The 20,087-nt window shown below is 36.1% G+C and overlaps 1 protein-coding gene across 1 annotated transcript in view; it reads right to left on the bottom strand.

Annotated features, from left to right (window-relative positions):
- The window catches only part of CCDC178 (coiled-coil domain containing 178), a 365,322-nt gene extending 345,439 nt beyond the window's left edge, over positions 1–19,883 (bottom strand). Inside the window, exons 1-3 of the mRNA XM_032654041.1 lie at positions 19,856–19,883; positions 19,217–19,306; positions 10,381–10,520 (exon numbers count right to left, since the gene is read on the bottom strand). Of these exons, the coding sequence (XP_032509932.1) occupies positions 10,381–10,520; positions 19,217–19,306; positions 19,856–19,883 (258 nt within the window). The remainder of the gene's footprint in view (positions 1–10,380; positions 10,521–19,216; positions 19,307–19,855) is intronic.
- Between the last annotated feature and the right edge of the window lie 204 nt (positions 19,884–20,087).

Genomic DNA, 20,087 nt, shown 5'->3' with positions numbered 1-20,087 from the left:
ATGAGGGAGAGGAATCAAATCAATAAAATTAGAAATGAAAAAGGAGAAGTTCCAACGGACACTGCAGAAATACACAGCATCATAAGAGACTACTACAAGCAACTCTATGCCAATAAAATGGACGACCTGGGAGAAATGGACAAATTCTTAGAAAATTATAACCTACCAAGACTGAACCAGGAAGAATTAGAAAATATGAACAGAACAATCACAGGTAATGAAATTGAAACTGTAATTAAAAATCTTCCAACAAACAAAAGTCCAGGACCAGATGGCTTCACAGGTGAATTCTATCAAACATTTAGAGAAGAGCTAACACCAATCCTTCTCAAACTCTTCCAAAAAATTGCAGAGGAAGGAACACTCTCAAACTCATTCTACGAGGCCACCAACACCCTGATACCAAAACCAGACAAAGATATTACAAAAAAAGAAAATTACAGACCAATATCTTTGATGAATATAGAGGCAAAAATCCTCAACAAAATACTAGCAAACAGAATGCAACAATACATTAAAAGGATCACAGACCATGATCAAGTGGGATTTACCCCAGGAATGCAAGGATTTTTCAATATACACAAATCAATCAATGTGATACAACTTATTAACAAACTGAAGAATAAAAACCATAAGATCATCTCAATAGATGCAGAAATAGCTTTTGACAAAATTCAACACCCAGTTATGATAAAAACTCTCCAGAAAGTGGGCATAGAGGGAACCTACCTCAACATAATAAAGTCCATATATGACAAACCCAAAGCCAATATCATTCTCAATGGTGAAATACTGAAAGCATTTCCTCTAAGATCAGGAACAATACAAAGATGCCCACTCTCGCCACTATTATTCAAAATAGCTTTGGAAGTCCTAGCCATGGCAGTCAGAGAAGAAAAAGAAATAAAAGGAATACAAATCAGAAAAGAAGAAGTAAATCTGTCACTGTTTGCAGATGACATGATCCTATACATAGAGAATCCTAAATATGATACCAGAAAAGTACTAGAGCTAATCAATGAATTTGGCAAAGTAGCAGGATACCAAATTAATGCACAGAAATCTCTTGCATTCCTATACACTAACGATGAAAAATCTGAAAGAGAAATTAAGGAAACACTCCCATTTACCATTGCAACAAAAAGATTAAAGTACCTAGGAATAAACCTTCCTAAGGAGACAAAAGACCTGTATGCAGAAAGCTAGAAGACACTGATGAAAGAAATTAAAGATGATAGAAACTGATGGAGCAATATACCACGCTCTTGGATTGGAAGAATCAACATTGTGAAAATGACTAGACTACCCAAAGCAATCTACAGATTCAAAGCAATCCCTATCAAATTACCAATAGTATTCTCACAGAATTAGAACAAAAAATATTACAATTTGTATGAAAACATAGAAGATTACGAATAGCCAAAGCAATCTTGAAAAAGAAAAATGGAGCTGGAGGAATCATGCTCCCCAACTTCAGACTATACTACAAAGCTACGGTAATCAAGACACTATGGTACTGGCACAAAAACAGAAACATAGATCAATGGAACAGGATAGAAAGCTCAGAGGTAAACCCACGCACCTATGGTCACTTTATCTATGACAAAGGAGGCAAGAATATCCAATGGAGAAAAGACAACCTGTTCAATAAGTGGTGCTTGGAAAACTGAACAGCTACATTTAAAAGAATGAAATTAGAACACTCCCTAACACCATACACAAAAATAAACTCAAAATGGATTAGAGACCTAAATGTAAGACTGGACACTATAAAACTCTTAGTGGAAAACATAGGAAGAACACTCTTTGACATAAATGACAGCAAGATCTTTTTTGATCCACTTCCCAGAGTAATGGAAATAAAAACAAAAATAAACAAATGGGGGGCTTCCCTGGTGGCGCAGTGGTTGAGAGTCCACCTGCCAATGCAGGGGACACGGGTTCGTGCCCCGGTCCAGGAGGATCCCACATGCCGCAGAGTGGATGGGCCCATGAGCCATGGCCGCTGGGCCTGTATGTCTGGAGCCTGTGCTCCACAGCGGGAGAGGCCACAACAGTGAGAGGCCTGCGCACTGCAAAAAATAATAATAATAAAAAAATAAAAATAATAAAAATAAACAAATGGGACCTAATGAAACTTAAATGCTTTTGCACTGCAAAGGAAACCATAAACAAGACAAAAAGACACCCTAAGAATGGGAGGCAATATTCGCAAATCAATCAACACACAAAGGATTAATCTCCAAAATATATAAACAGCTCATGCAGCTCAATATTTTTTTTCAAAAGCATATAATATTTAATCTTTATAGATCAACAGGCTACATGTTCTTTTCTGTTTTTCTTTACAAACCTTAAAAATGTTAACACCATTCTAAGCTCATTGGCATTACAAATACAGGCTTTGGGCTGAAGTTGGCCCATGGGCTGTAATTGGTTGATTCTTACTATAAAACATTCTCCATGCAGCTCAGTATTAAACAAAATACAACCAATCAAAAAATGGGCAGAAGACATAAATAGGCATTACTCCAAAGAAGACATTCAGATGGCCAAGAGGCACATAAAAAGCTGCTCAACAGCACTAATTATTAGAGAAACGCAAATCAAAACTACAGTGAGGTATCACCTCACACCAGTTAGAATGGGCATCATCAGAAAATCTACAAACAACAAATGCTGGAGAGGGTGTGGAGAACAGGGAACCCTCTTGCACCGTTGGTGGGAATGTAAACTGATACAGCCACTATGGAGAACAGTATGAAGGTTCCTTAAAAAACTAGAAAAAGAACTAGCATATGACCCAGCAATCCCACTACTGGGCATATACCCAGCGAAAACCATAATTCAAAAAGACACATGCACCCCACTGTTCACTGCAGTACTATTTACAATAGCCAGGTCATGGAATCAACCTAAATGCCCATCGACAGACGAATGGATAAAGAAGATGTGGTACATATATACAACGAATATTATTTAGCCATAGAAAGGAACAAAATTGGGTCCTTTGTAGAGACATGGATGGACCTAGAGTCTGTCATACAGAGTGAAGTAAGTCAGAAAGAGAAAAACAAACATCATATATTCAGGCATATATGCGGAATCTAGAAAAATGCTACAGATGAACTGGTTTTCAAAGTAGAAACAGAGACACAGATGTAGAAAACAAACGTATGGACACCAAGGAGGGGAGAGCAGGGCAGGTGGTGGTGGTGGTGTGATGAATTGGGAGACTGGGATTGACATATATACACTAATATGTATAAAATAGATAATAATAAGAGTCTGCTGTATAAAAAATAAAATTAAATTTAAAAAACCAAAAAATTAGTAATTGTATATAAAGGAAAAGTGAACAGTCATTATAATTAATCAACTTTCTGGCTTAGGTTACTGGGTGAATAATGTTCCTTTAATTGTACCTGGGAACACAGAAGAAAGAAATAACTACTTTCATATGTTTTGAATTTGAGGTGCTTCAAAGATATATATAAAAAGATGTTCAGTAGGCATTGGGTATACGGGTCTTATAAAAAAAAGTGAAATCTGAGCTGGGAATCTCAAATTGGTATAAGCATACAGTACATAAATAAAATAACATACATTCAAATGGTATTATCCAAAGGGAGAGTAAAATGAGAAGAGGACATGTCTGGGGAGCACGAGTATTTTCAATATGGTCAGAGGAAAAATGATCTGCCATACAGACTGGAGGGAATATCTACCAAAGTAGGAATAAAGCCTGTTAGAGTCAAGTTAGCAAAATACATTAAAAAAAAAATAGAAATGGGATATTTCCAGAAGGAGAAAGTGGTCAACAGTTTCATTTTCAACACTACACAGAATAAAATTTTCCATTTTACTCACTTTAATGTGGTGTATACACACACATGCCTGTACATTTCAGTGTCGTATTCAACAATGCATAAGTTACTGCTGCAATAATAAGCCACTCTTAAACTTAGTGGCTATAAATATTCCCCATTTTATTTGCTCATAATTTTGTGAGTCACCATGTAAGATGGGCTCAGTTGTGTGGTTTTTTTGGTCACTAATGTGACCTCAAACTAATGCAGTCATCTGGCAGCTTGACTAGGATAGAAGTGTTCAAAACAACTTCACTCACAAGTCTGATGGTTTGTGCTTGCTGTGGGTTGGGTCTATCTCTCTACTTGGTCATTCATCCTCAAAGAGGCTAGATTATGCTTCTTTACCTGGGGAACTTACAGCAGCAAGAGAGTGAAAGCAGAAGCTTCAAGGCTTCTTGACACTCTGCTTAGCAGTTATATGACATTTCTTCTGACATATTTGTTCAAAACAAGTCACAAGTCCAGTCTATGTTTAAAGGTTGAGAGAATAGACTGTTAATGGAAGGAGGTATAAAGGAGGAGGGTAGTCATTTTTAATCCACCATTATCTTACCTTTGACTCCAAGGATATACATGTCTCCTATACGTAAAATGTATCAAAGATTTAAATATAAGTGCTAAAACCATAAAACCCAAAGAAGAAAACATAAAGGTAAATCTTCATTACCTGGGATTTGGTAATGAATTCTTAGATATGACAACAAAAGCATGAGCAACAAAAGAAAAAAGAAGATAAACTGAACTTCATCAAAATTAAAAACCTTTGTACATCAGGGAACATGATCAAGAAAGTGAGACAACCTACATAACTGGAGAAAATGTTCACAAATCATATATTTGATTAGGGTCTAGTAATCCAAAATATATAAAGAACTCTCACAACTCAAGAACAAAAATATTTGAGCTATGAAGAAGAGTTTGGTGGTTCTCAATAAGTTAAACATACAACTACCATATGATAAAGTAATTCTACCCCTAGGTATATACCCAAAAGAATTGAAAACAGGTGCTCAAATAAATCCTTGTATATGAAGGTTCATTTCAGCCATATTTACAATAGACAAAAGGTAGAAACAACCCAAATGTCCATTAACAGATGAACAGTTAAACAAATTGTCATATATATATACAGTAGAATATTATTAAGCCATAAAAAAGGAAGTACTGATACATGGCGCAATGCAGATGAACCTGAAAATGTTATGCTAAGCAAGAGAAGCCAGACACAAAAGATCACATATTGTATGATTTCCTTTATACAAAAACTCCAGAAAAGGTAAATACATAGAAATAGAAAGCAGATTGTGGTTGCCAGGCCAGAGTAGAGAGTTAAATGACGATTAAATCTTTAATGTGTGTGAGGCTTTATTTTGCAGTGGTGAAAATGTCCTGGAACTAGATAGAAGTGGTGACAGCACAGCTTTGCGAATGTACTAAATGCTGCCAAGTTGTTCACTTTAAAACGGTTAATTTTATGTTACATGAATTTCATCTCAAATAAGCCTAAAGAAATTAAAATAAAGTATGAACTACAGTTAGTAATAATGTACAAATATTGGTTCATTAATTACAACAAATGTACCATACCACAAATGTACTGCACTAATATAAGAGATTATGCAATGTAAGTATATATGAAATCTCTGTATCATCATCCCAATTTTTCTAGACGTCTCAATCTGTTCTAAAATAAAGTTTATTTTAAAAAACCAATACTATTTAGGAGAATATAAAAAATTACCTAACTAAAAGAAATTATGTTAAATAAAGAAAAAAAAAGAATATGGCCACAGCTTTTAAGTTGTGGGGTTAAACCCAATGAGATTAATATGAAACCCTGAAGTTCTTAGGAGAATTGAAACATTTTGGCCTAAAAAACAAGAGAGAGTTCAAAATACAAAAAAGCTTCTGAGCTTCCAGCTTATTATGGCAGTGTTATGGACTGAGCTGTCTGCCCCCAAAATTCATATGTTGAAGCCTTAATCTCCAATGTGTCTATATTAGCAGATAAAGTTAAATGATGTCACAAGGGTGGGGTCCTAATACAATAACGCCTGTGTTCTTATAAGAAGGGGAAGAGACACCAGAGCTCTCTCTCAGCATATGGGCACAGAGGAAAGGCCATGTGGGGACACAGTGAGAAGGAGGCTGTTTACAAACCAGGAAGAGATTCCCCAATAGAAACCAACCCTGACAGCACCTTGACCTTGGACTTCCAGACTCTAGAAGAACTGTGAGAAAATAAATTTCTGTTGTTTAAGCCACCAGGTCTATGGTATTTTGTTATGGCAGCATGAGCAGACTAATACAGGAAAAAGCCTGAGATAGCTATTCAGGTCTATTATGAAAATCAAAGAGCAAAGAGCTCAGATAGTAGATTAAAGAGACAAGGAGAACAAATTCAGAAACTATTCCCAGGAAGCAGAACTGAGTCCTAAACCAAGAAACATTCCTTGGTTCCAGGTGTGGTAGACCTAACATCATGTGCTCTGATAAATTTCAAAATTTTATGCGTTAGTGAAAGCTATGTGCCTTTCATTCCTCCCCTTATGTAAATGAGAATGTTTTTTGTGATGATTCTGTACCTGCTTCACCATTATATGCTAAGTATGCAGGAACAGTATTTAACTTCTCATTTTAATTCATATATTTCTGGGTCAAAAAGAAGCTGCACCTAAGAAACACTGCCTGCGTCAGATCTTTTGCAGTATGTGTGACCATGGACGTCTGCATGATACCATTATGGAATAAGACTTTTGGGGAGCTGGTGATTATAGTTTGTATTTGGATGGATGGTTCATCATGTTGCCAATGGACTAGCTAATAGATTGCTACATAAATAGTTCCCAAAGAATCATGTCTCCTGGTATCCACATTTTCTCTAATACTCTACTGGATTAACAGGGGGACTGATTATAAGCTTGGCTTTGGCCAGTGGGACTTGAGCAAACATAACACAAACAAAGCTTTACTAAGCACTTACCCATTGAGATTTGTCCTCTTAAAATACTCTCCCAACCACCAGGCATGTGAGCGAGGCCATTCTTATCACTATTTCCAGTTGACTTAGCAGATATGTGCAGCCACATGATTGGCCCCAGGCAAGAACCAACAAAATTATCCAGCTGAGCCCAGAACAAACTGCTCAACGGTAACCAAATAAATGCTTGCTCTAGCCACGAAGTTTTAGAGTGTGTGTGTTTGTGTGTGTGTACACGTGCACATGCTTGTAGCAATAGATAACAGGAAAAACAGTGGTTATTTTTCTGAAGATATTTTCATTAGAATAATGAGGACCAAATATAGATTGCAATGAATAAATGAGCAACTGGGAGGTGAGGGATCAGAGATAGTAAATTTAGGCAACTCTTTTCAGATGTTTCATGGAATGAGAAGAGAAAGTGAAAAGGGGATATATTTAAAGGGATGTATGGGATGAAAAAATTTCTTGAAAACAGGAGTAATGTCAATATTTTAAATGTTGACAGGAGTGAGTTAATAAAAAACGAGATTTGGAACATAGGATGGTTGGAACAACGCCTGATGGAACAAGATCCTTGCAAAGGCACAAGACAGAACACAGGTGAAGGGAGAGCCATTGTGGGGGGGGCAGTGGAATCTTCCATGGAAGGACAAAGGGTATTATGTTTGTGGAATTCAAGGACGTGCATAGGTGAGATAACAGGGGTTTGAGGCATTTCTATTATTTTATCTCCTATTTTCTTTGGGAAGTAAGAGATGACTGAGCAGTGAGGTGGAGGATTTGGAAACCTGAACAAAAGAGAGGAATAGAGTAGCCACCAAAGAATACTAGGGAAAGTTCTGATTGACAAATAGAATAATATCAGAGCACTTTGAAAGGTCCCATTGAGGTTGGAAACCATGAATGCATAATATCTCAGATTTGGATTATTGTGTAATGTTCTCCATCACTATTCAGCAGCCTGGGTGTAGGAGTGAAGATGGCTGACCATCAGCGAGAGCTCATTAGATATGGCACTTTGTCAGACTAAAAGGACGGCAGGATAAAGAAATAAAGGACCAAATATACCAACTGGTGAGTGTTTTAAGAGATGAACTGGTTAGGCGAGGAAGTAGAAGAAAATGGGTATGATAGAATGCGAAATGGTACATGTGTCAGGTGTGAAGTTTCAAATGAAATAGAATTAACAGAATGAGAGAACTCAAAGTATTTGGTCAAGAGGGTCAGATGATCAAACATTAGGTTTCGGAGTTAAAAACGGATACAAAATGGTGTAAGCAAAGCAACGTTTTCCAAGTATAAGCATTTTAACATTTATGTTATTGGGTCCTCATAGCTGACATGCCTTCAGGCATAGAGATGACTCAGTACAGTGGTGAACAGAGTGGTCATAGGTCTCAGACACACCTAGTCTGGATGCTAGCACTGGGAGAAAGGAGAAATCAACCTTTGCAATCATTTTCCTCATCTATAATTGGGGATAATGGCACTTTCTACCACACAAGGCTTCCATAAAGATTTAATAAAATCATGCATATTAAGTGTTTAATACAGCCTATGACATACAGTAAGCACTTAATAAACATTAGCTTTATTATCATTGTTATTAATGATAGTTATTATTTTTGTACAATATATTCTTTATATTTTAAAGAATGATTTCTAAATACTTTCTCTCTAAGCCATTCTTTTAAATCATAGTAGCATCTTAATGACTTGTATTGATTAAATGAAGAAGAAATTTTCAATTTAGTAGAGATCATTCCAAATGAAATAAAACTATCTCTATTCTAGGCAGTCTGGGAGAATCAGGTGCAAGAAAAATAAAACAAAAACTCTTATTTGTATAGGAAGTTATCCAGGTAATTATTTCCATCATTTTTCCATGTCTTCTCATTCTTTGCAAAAAGAAGTATAGATAAAACGTTCACAGTAACTGTACTCTGAAAAATTTTCTTTTCAAGATTCAGAATTGCAGTTAAACGTCTATGAGTGGATGGACAAACTTAATAGCAGCTGGCTCATTTACATAATATATTTACACAAAAAGGCTGGTTTTTCAGTTTTCCTGAAGATAAGCTATAAAATAACTTAGCTTATTTTGTGAATTACTTTTATCTAAGGTAATATTTTAGCTGGTGCCTTATCCATAGTGTTTAACAGTTCATTAACTGCTCAGAATCCCAAGCAAGATTGGGTAATGAACATGGGCTTTGATAAAAGAGGGAGTGTGTTCAAATCCCAATTCTGTCATGACCTTGAACACGATTCTCAACTACTTTAAATTATTATTTCCCCATCTATCAGTTAGACATAACATTAACAATTCAACAACAGTTTTGAGTTATTACAATGGTTTATAATAGCTATTATAGTACAGTTACTATAATTGTTTATTAAAATACCTATGAATCTATTTTCATCATTTTTAACAACAAGCATAATTGTTAATTAAAACACATGTGATGTGTACAGCATATCATATTAATTAATATTAATTCTCTTCTATCTATTTAATATACTCTTCAAGGCCCAGGCCACCATTAGACCTGTGACCTGTGAAGGGGTATTCTGGTTTGGGGAAACAAAAAAGCAACAGAGATAAATATAATACTAATACAGAATGATATAAATAATATTGTAGAAATAACAATACACATAGCTAATATCATATGCTAGCACTTTATCTAACACAATATTATTATCACGATTCCCATCTAAGTTCACAGAATATATGGCTCTAAGGGCTGTGATCTTAAAGACGGCACTCTAATGCCTCTGGAAGGAAACTATACCCTAGATCAAGCATGATGAGGGCCCATCAGAACTCTCTCAGAGCCAGATCCAGTAACAGCGGTGAAGGAAGGGAAAGAGCACAAATCTCTGACAAACTTATCTTCCTGTCTGGGCAGCACAGTTGTGCATTAATTGCTTAGAAACATAATATTAATAAAATGTATGAGAAGGTTTTTTAATCATTCCTAAATCATCCTTTGAAAATAAATGAAAGTTTCAGTGATTTCAAGATTGAACTCCCTTCAGAATAATAAAGGCAAACTTCATCAGTTTAAAAAGACAAAGGAAGAATCATTATATTCTCTTTTAACAGACTTGTTGAGTATTTCTTTAGAACAAAATAACTCATTAAAGAGGGCATTCTGTCCTTTTATACACCAATGTACTCAGCTAATCATCTAATCAGTTTAGTGTCCCTAAAAAGGATGTAAATGCTATTTAATTTACTAGTCAAGTTGGCTATGGAAATTACTACTTAGCATGATTGCCTGTGGATAAAGAACAAACACGTAGGAAAAAAAAATCTATTTAATAAGGTCATTTCGCCCTTCTGAAATGACACTATCAAAAACATGTCTAGATTAGTAAATTATGTAACTGAGCCAAGATTCTATAAAGTAGTCCAAGAATCATTAAAAAAAAATAATAATTCCCCGGGTTCTTTAAGTAACAGACACTTACAGGCCCTATAGTGCTTACAAAAATGTTAGCATGTTAATTATCACTTACCTGTTTCAGATGCTTCTGTATTTTAGACTCCACATCTTCAATGTGTGAAATCATTTTGTTGACACATGGTGCTGGGATGTTTACTAAAGCACAGCTTTTACGTCGGCATGGGTGGCTAAAGTAAATGCCTGCATTCACCCCTATAGATAAAGCAGACAGAGGACATCAGTTCACAGTCATATACAGAATAGTAAACCCTGATGTTCAGAATGTACAAAAAGTATTCTGCTTTACTAGTACTAACACTCAAACTTTCTTTAATCAACAGATTGATAAATGTCAGAGAATTATAGAATTAACCTTCAAATAATCTGAAAGCTAAAATAAAATGATCATTTATAACTTAAACTGTAACAAATAAAAATAAATCTAAGAAGCAAGAATAAAACTTCAAGCAAGTTAAAAAGTTAAAGTGTTCCACAGCATCACGAAAAAATTTAGAAAAAGGTAGAAACCAGTTAATCCATTTTTCTAAATAGATCCTGAATCACTTAAAACATGACTTTGACATGTATTTTAAATTCTCCCCTTAAAGAGACCCCACATGTTCCAATGTAAATAATATCTAACCACTCAGGCATTGAAGAACTTCTTCCTTAAATCCAGCATGGTTTCTCTTGCTGAAAAAAAGTAAAAGCGGGTCCCTATCATCCTCATAATAACCTCATTTTCTACCTTCCATCTCTAAAAATTGAAGTCTCATGTAAAGAGTGACTGATGTTCTCACTATGGCATTCAAGTTGTACTCATCATAAAATCCACTCAGTCTGATGTGCCTCAGTGATTCTAACCCTGGCATGTTCCGAATCAACTGAAGGTTGCAGCAGCACAGCAAAGTTGTCCGTGAAGACTCCACCAAAGTGCTTACTTGCAGTCTTTTTGCCTCTAAGGACTCTACTGGTCTGGATTACAGCTGCAATCACTGATCTTAAATACAAGACACAGAATAGGCTCGGTGCCTCAATAAGAACAGTCTGATGTCCTCATTGCAGTTAACCTTGAGGAACACAGAGTAATGCTGTTGTCTCCAGTCTGTGCCTTTTGTTTCAATGTCAACACACAGAGATGGTAAATATTTTAGATAGCTTCATTTAAACTGCAATCTTTTAAATATCTTTAAATGATATCTCATAATATCCTCCTCCAAAAATGCAATCTCTGTCAAAATGGCATGTGTTTAATTTATAAGTGTTTACTCTATTCCATATATATTCCTATCCCATATATAAAATAATAGGCCATATAGAAATATATATATATATAAACAGTTTTGAGCACTAAAATATGTGCCAAACATGGAACTGTACTAAGTTTTGTTTTTTGGTTTTTTTTTTGCGGTAGGCGGGCCTCTCACTGTGGTGGCCTCTACCGTTGCAGAGCACAGGCTCCGGACGCGCAGGCTCAGCGGCCATGGCTCACGGGCCCAGCCGCTCCGCGGCATGTGGGATCTTCCCGGACCAGGGCACGAACCCGCGTCCCCTGCATCGGCAGGCGGACTCTCAACCACTGCGCCACCAGGGAAACCCTGTGCTAAGTATCTTTGATGTCACATATTATTTAATCCTCACAACAATCTTATGAAATGGGATTATTCTCTTGATTTCACATGTGAGGAAATCAAAGCTTAGAGAGGTTATATAAAGTGCCCTATTCCACAGAGCTGGGATGTGGGAGAGCTGGGACTTGAACTATATTTCTCTGGCTTTAGAGTGTAAGCAATACCATGAAGGTTGTTTTTATATTTTTTTAAATGTGGCAAAATAAAGAGAAGCAGTTCTTAAAATATATTTCAGGGCACCTCTCAAAAGTTTCACATATCACTTGTTTTTGAAATTCAAATGTTCCTTCAAGATATCAATGCTGATATTCTAATGTATTTTACCATGGTTTGACCATAGTGAACGCATATACTCAGTATGACTATTTTTTTGTGTTATATTCCATTTTACCTCTTTAGTTCATACACACACACACACACACACACACATATATATATATATATATATATATATATATAGTTTTTTTCATCTCTGTAACAGTCAAAGGACCAAAAAATAAGCTGGTAAAAAGTACATATTGATCTCTTATCCAAACGGCCTGATAAGGGCATGTTGCCCTTCCCCAAGAAATAAGGTTTTAATATAGTACATTTAGCAACCAGGGAATTGCCCTTATACTCAAAAGCATTGTTTTGCTTCATTAAATGTGGAGAAAACAAGGACAGCAATGACTCATTTAACATTTTTCTACGTGTGCCATTCTCAACCTACTAGGTGAGTATTAATTAATTTCCACCACACTCCATGGTTTAGGATTAACATTTTACATATGGTTAAGTGGGGAAAATGAAATACTGTGAAGTTAAATTTTGCACTGAAAGTCTACAGAAGACATGGCATCACAAGCAGCACAAGAAAGAACAAGAATTCAGGAGTTCTTATTACTGCTTTATTCTAAGACATGCACAGTGTAAGTTAAAACTTTCCTTTCCACTTCTTTTTAATTTTGCCCACATTATAGATACACTTAGGTCACAAAACTAGGTGTCCATGGTCACTCATTTTTCAACTTGACTGATAAGTAACTGTGCTTTTTTAAGCTAAAACTACTCAGTTGCTAACCTCAGATTTCTCACTGAATAAATGAACTAGTTGGCAGTGTGTTATATAAGATCATTTTCACCTAAAATTCCATGATACAATGAAGCCACAGTTTCAGTTAAACATAAATGGATAGAACTCCTCCTCTTGAAGCCTGTGCACAAAGGATCAGGGTGAGTATTTCAAGAATTAAGCTCAGGCAGGACACTCGCTCTAAAAATCTGCCCAACTCCAATTTCCTCGCTCAGAATCAATGCATAAGAGCAAGATCCTGCTGGACCTAGGCCAGAGCTGAGGTTTGTTGAGACTGCAACATGAAACTTTCGTTTGAGAAAAAATACCGTCAGCCTGACTGTGCGGGCAAATGGCAGTTTATGTTCATTAACTGTCAACTCTCCTTGCTCAATGAATTTGATCCTTACATAATTAGTTACTCACACAGGCCCAATAATTTAAGATTTTATCACTACCATCCTTCCTTCTCTTCTGATTTTAATATGTAATTCCTTTACATCCATCACCCCAGTTACTGTATCATTCCTTTATCTGACCTCAGCACTCTGAGTAAAAAACTTATCTGAACACAGATTTCTTTTCCACATTTGATTATCCCTTTTAACATCTTGATTTTCTTCCCAAAATGTAGAATAAGCTAGTGCTCTTAAGTTAAGCAATAATTTCTTGTCCTTGCAAAGCCTCTGTGTGATAAACAGAAAGTACCTTTAACTTTTTTTGTGAAAAACAAAGTTCCTTTTAGTTTTGTTATACACTGGGGGTGGGGGAAGGGAGAAGGAGACCTTTCCCTGAGTAAAGAATGAATGGGACGATTAACTGATAAAAATTATCCAATCTAGAGACTTCCCTTGTGGTGCAGTGGTTGAGGGTCTGCCTGCCAGTGCAGAGGACATAGGTTCGAGCCCTGCTCCAGGAAGATCTCACATACCGCAGAGCAACGAACCCTGTGCACCACAACTACTGAGCCTGTGCTCTAGAGCCCGCGAGCCACAACTACTGAGCCTGTGTGCCACAACTACTGAAGCCTGCATGCCCAGAGCTTGTGTCCTACAACAAGAGAAGCCCCCACTCGCCGCAACTAGAGAAAGCCCAGGTGCAGCAACGAAGACCCAACGCAGCCAAAAATAAACAAATAAAATAAATTTTAAAAAATTATCCAATCTGAAGAAGAGAAACAAAAATGAACAAAAAAGAACAGATCCTCAAGGAATTGTAGGAAAAAATCCATCAGTCCAACACATGTGAAGCTGAGGTTCTGTAAGAAGAGGAGAATGAAATTTGGAGTGAAAAATAACAGAATAACAGCCAAAAAATTTTCAAAATTTGATGAAAAACATCAATTCACACATCCAAGAAGCTCAACAAATCTCATACAATTAAAATATAAAGAGAACTATGTCTGGGAACATCATAGCCAAACTGCTGAAAACCAATTGAAGAGGAAATCTTTAAAGCAGCCAGATAACAAAAGGACACATTACATATAGGGGACATGGATATGAGTAACTGCTACATTTGCCATCAGAAACAATATAGGCCAGGACATAATAGAAAAATATTTTTAAAATACAGGCAAGAAAGAAGGAAGGAAGGGAGGGGAGAGAGAAACATTTAAAAAATAAATTTGACTTCATCAAAGTCAAAACATTCATCATGCCTCAAAAAGGTATTACAATATGAAACGACAAGCAAGAGAGTGGGAGAAAACATGTATATATCCAACAAATGATTTATATCTGGAATGTGCAGAGAAAATTTACAACTTCCTATATAGGAAGACAACCCAATAAAGAATGGGCATAAGACTTGGAATCTTCCAAAAGACAATACACAAATGACTAATAAGCATGTAAAAAGATGCTCAGCTTCATTAATCATCAGAAAAATGCAAATTTAATTAACAGTGCAGTACAACTTCACAATCACTAGAATACCTAAAATTTGAAAGACTGGCAAAGCCAATATTAGTGAGGATATAGAACAACTATAACTCATATATTGCTGGTGGAACTGTAAATGACTTTTGGAAAATAGTTTGGAAATTTCTTATAAAAGTTAAGCATACACTTATCATATGACTCAGCATTCCACTTCTATGTATTTACCCAAGATAAATAAAAATCCATCTATAAAAAGACTTGTGTGTAAATATTCATAACAGCTTTATTTATAATAGCCCCAAATTAGAAAATCCCAAATTTCCATCAATGGTTGAATAGATAAACTATACAGCACTCATGCAAGGGAATAATACTGAGTAATAAAATGAACAACTACTAATATATGCAACATTGAAACTACTAATATATTCAACAACATGGATGAATCTCACAGACCTCTTTCTGAGTCTTTGAAAGAAACTGGACACAAAAGAGCACAAATGGAATGATTCCACTTATTTAAAATTTTTAAATGTTAAAACTAAAATCATATCAGTGGATATGAGGGGTGGAGTGAAGAGACAGTGACCACAAAGAACATGAATGAACTTTCTGAAAAGAGTATCTATATCCTGTTTAAGACGGTGGTTAAATGGATGTATACATTTGTTAAGTCATTGAACTGTATACTTAAAATGAGTAGATTTTATTACACTTAAATTTTACCTCAACAAATTTGTTTGATTACAAAGACCACCAGCCATTCCCTAGTGACAGAATTCAATAACCTTGTACCACTCTCCTTCTCTTTTAACTCATACAGAATATAGTAGAAAATACTTCTTTGAAATGTTCTTTAATAGCTTTCTTTTACTTCCTCATTGCCTATTTCTCCTCATATTCCTTAATCATGACTACTTGGTAAGAAATAATCTTTCCCCTTTATAGTCTCTCCCTTGGTCATCTCCTCTGAGTGCTTGACTCCTAAGTAAACATCTTTAGACTTAACTTTACACTGAACTCCTTGCCAAATGTATTCCAAAACCTGTCCTTCCTAGAGCCCAAGCCTAGCACTGAATGTAGGGAAGGGAAGGATGGACTTGCTAGATCCTATGCAGTAGGGGAGGAAGAGAATTAAAATTAGAATGTACTCTTTGAGAAATTGATATACCACAAACAAGGAAATAAATTCATGACATCAGTAAACTAAAATGCCAAAGTCAGAAAGGCTACAGAGGAAAATGAGCACATTTGTATGACCAGATATAGAGCTGGAAAAGATTAGGGAGATGTACAGAGGGAGGTGGCAGGGTGGCAGGGATCTGATACATTCCAAGCAGTGAGCATAGTGTCTGGCACAGAGTCGATAATCAGGAACTATTTGGCAAATAAAAGACTGATGAGAGAGTAAAGACATACCCAGATGAAAATTTCGGTTTCAGGCCCATCTCCAATATACTTGGTATTAAACATTTGGACTTTGTCAAGGACAGCAAGCCAGAGGTAGTCTTAAAAGGACCAAACCCATTCGCAAAGCCAGTATTTCTAAAACTAAACTCATCTTCATTCCTTTCCTTTCTTACTTCTCTGTTCCCATTATCAAAGTTTGCAACAGTTAAACCATTGTTGAATCCTCCTTTTCAAGTTCCTGTAACAATATACCCAGTCGGTTTACCAAATCTTAACAATTCCTTTGTAATCTCTTTAATTCCTATCTTTCATATCCGTTTATCATTCATAGATCAAACCCTTATTACCTTAAGCACAAACCATAATAAAATAATCGTTTTTATAACAATTAATAAACAGAAACCTCAATTAGAGTCACGAGACCAGCAGGGGGAGCTCTCACACCCTGCGATGATAACAGAGCCCAACAAGGAGGAGGACTCCTCTTCCTTCCTGGCAAGGACTCAGCCAATGAAAAGCCATGGGCTCTTTGTTTACTATAGCCCTCCCAACTTCCTTTTCCCTTATATAAAAGAGTTCTCCTTCTCTTGCCTTGGGGGAACTTGCACATGGCTCACTGTGGTTTCACACCCCAAATCTGCTGACCCCAAATAAACCTATCTTTTCTGGAGAACTATCCAGCAGCTCATTTGTTTAGGTGAATAGTTTCCATATTTCCTTCTGTAACCAAATAATTCTGCATAGTGCACTCAGACTCATACTTTCAAGCAAAGAATTTGGTAACATAATATCTCCAATCGAATCTATATAGGACCAGAGACTGAGCAATAATGAAGTTCACACTTTTGAGCCCGAAATTCAAAATGCTGCTTGACTGCCCCTCAATCATCTCTAGCTTTATTTTAACCAATTATCTTTAAATTTCTGAATCTTTCCTATGCTATAGTCAAAGTAATCTATTTTTTCTGTATTTTGTGTTATTTCATCACATTATTTGACTCATTCTGTGGTTCCTGCTTAATTTCCCTGCTCACGTTTCTTTTCATATACAAATACATCCTTCAAGATTCATTTCAAATCCATCCTTATCCATTAACAATCCTCTTAATTCTTAGAGGCCATACAAACTGGTGTTACTCGAAACACTAAAGATTCTTGTCCACAGTATTCATTTGTCATACACTACTGTGATACTGTGATTTAGAATAAGCAATATATATTTGGTCTTCATGTGTTTGTAGCACAGAGTTCCTAAAACCCTTGTAATTTCCTAACTGATGAGAGCAATTAAAGTGTCCTTTGTTATGTTAATGAGGTGACTTTTGGACCCCACCTAAGGATGGGGACTCCTGAGAACCAATCTTGTGATTACAGAGTTGGAACTTTCAGTCCCGCCCCGAACTCTAGGGAGGGGAGAGGGGCTGCAGGGTGCATCAATAGCCAATGGCCAATGATTTAATCAATCTTGCCCATGTAACGTAGACTCCATAAAAACTCAAAAGGACAGGGATCGGAGAGCTTCTGGGCTGGTGAACACATGAAGATTTGGGGAGACCAGCACACTTCGAGAGGACATGTAAGCTCTGTGCCCTTCCTCCATATCTCACCTTACGCATCTCTTCCATCTGCTGTTGCTGAGTTATATCCTTTTATAATAAACCAGTGATCTACTAAATAAAATGTTTCTCTGAGTTCTGTGAGCCACTCTAGCAGATTAGCCAAAACCAAGGCAGGGAGGGGTGTAATTGGAACCACCAATTTATAGTGGTTGGTCAGAAGCACAGGTGACAAACTGGGCTTTTGACTGGCATCTGAAGTGGGGCAAGGGGTAGACTTGTAGGACTAAGCCCTTAACCTATGGGATCTGACACTATCTCTGGGTAGCTGATGTTAGAATTGAGCTGAATTGTAGGACATCCAGCTGGTGTCCAAGAATGGCTTAGTGGTGGGGAAACCCCATGGTCACAAACTGGAATTGGCTGCAGAACCTTTTAAATACTTTGTGTCATCTTTGTTGTTACTCTATACAACCATCCATTTCTATTGTTTTGTACTAATTGGTGTATAATTATATTTCATTTGGCTTGCAAGATTATACATTCCATATAAGAATCATTTCTTAAATATCTCTGCACCCTAATAGCACATGTATATTCCAGTGTCTTTAATTAATTGGTTAATAAATCAATAATTTGATATTTTAAAAAATTTGTCTAAAACTAACTATGGCCCATAACTAACATTGGGCAATAAACTCTAAGCCAGAACATTAAAATTCTATTCAAGATTTCTATTGAACAAAAATAGATAAATAATCAGAAGGGTAACTTATACCAATTTTATCCTGTCAAACTAACAACCTGCAGAGCAGAGATTTACCAAAATTTAGATTAAATATTTTAATAAATATGGAGTTCTCCACCAGAATGATCTGAGAAGAAACAAATATGAAACTCTATACATAAAATGTATACATTTCATCATCTCTTTCTACTTCTTACAACATAAGATACCAGAAACACTTTCTGAGCTAATGTTTCATGGATTTTCAATAAACAATTTTTAATTCTGGATTTCACACACCAAAAACATTAGTCCTTATTCTTTTTCTTCTAAGAAACATATCCTCAATGAACTAGAAAGCTTCTAGCACTTGCCAATCCTGGCATGAAGGATAAAGAAAATGTTTATTTCAAAAATTCATACATTTCTGAAATTGTAAACAATTCTTATGAACCAAATTTTAATTAACAATATACTATTAATAAAATTTATTAAAATATTATATTCTTATATATCATTACTCTGCTAACTATTAATGATATTTACAGTGTATTTCTTAATAAAAATTTAACACTGACATTACAAACTAATGAGTGAATATAAATATAGCTTATATAGGTTACTATACAATTTAGATTCAGTCCTTACCTTCAGTATTTGTCATTTTATTTTCAAGAATAATCTCAACAGCTTCCTTAGGGGCACCAAATAAAACCAAAGCTTGTGATGTGGCATTGTCTTTTTAAAAGAAAACAAAAATTTCAGTGAACAGTTAATATTCATTTTTAAAATAAGCAAAATAATGTACAAAACTATGTTGTGAAAGTGCTGTCCTTGAAAAAGCAACTAAAATATTGATATTAAACAAAACCCACAGTAGAATATCTTTAGATGTTTTCCGTGTTATTCATTTGGCTTAACTCTCACAAGTAGGTATTCAAAATAGCATGCAGCTATTAAAAGCAGAGAGATCATCCAGAGTGACATCACCAAAATGGTGGGGTAGGAGACCCTAGACTCCATCCAACAAACTTCAACAATTAGACAGCTATCCACAAACAAAAGTAGCTCTGGGAGAGCTCAAGAGTCCACTAAAAAAACTTCAGCAACACAGTGGAACAACAACAACAACAACAGAGAATAACCACACAAAAAGGAAAGGAAGACAGTTTCATTTTGTCTGCATTATCCCACCCCCTAGGTCCACACTGCTCAGTGCCAAGAGGGAACTCTCTGGTCTGAAATAGTTCCTCTCACTAGGAAAGGGTGAGCAACCAGCTTCCCCACCCTTTTGGGGCACTGCACAAAGGACCATCTTTGGTTTCATTCCACCCAGAGATCAGCAAAGCTGAGAAGTATAAAGATGGCTTGGCACAAGGAAGAATGGCAGAGGCTACCAGTATCAGTCATGCAGCAGCAGTGATCATGCTTTACAGTGGCCTGCTCTGCAGAGGACCTCAGCTTCTTTGCTGGCAAAGTTGTCCTTCAGAAATGAAGGAGAAAGAGTTTCCCAAACAAG

Source organism: Phocoena sinus, chromosome 14 (assembly GCF_008692025.1).
Source record: "Phocoena sinus isolate mPhoSin1 chromosome 14, mPhoSin1.pri, whole genome shotgun sequence".
Lineage (NCBI taxonomy): Eukaryota > Metazoa > Chordata > Mammalia > Artiodactyla > Phocoenidae > Phocoena > Phocoena sinus.
This window is presented reverse-complemented; position numbering and strand designations above follow the sequence as displayed.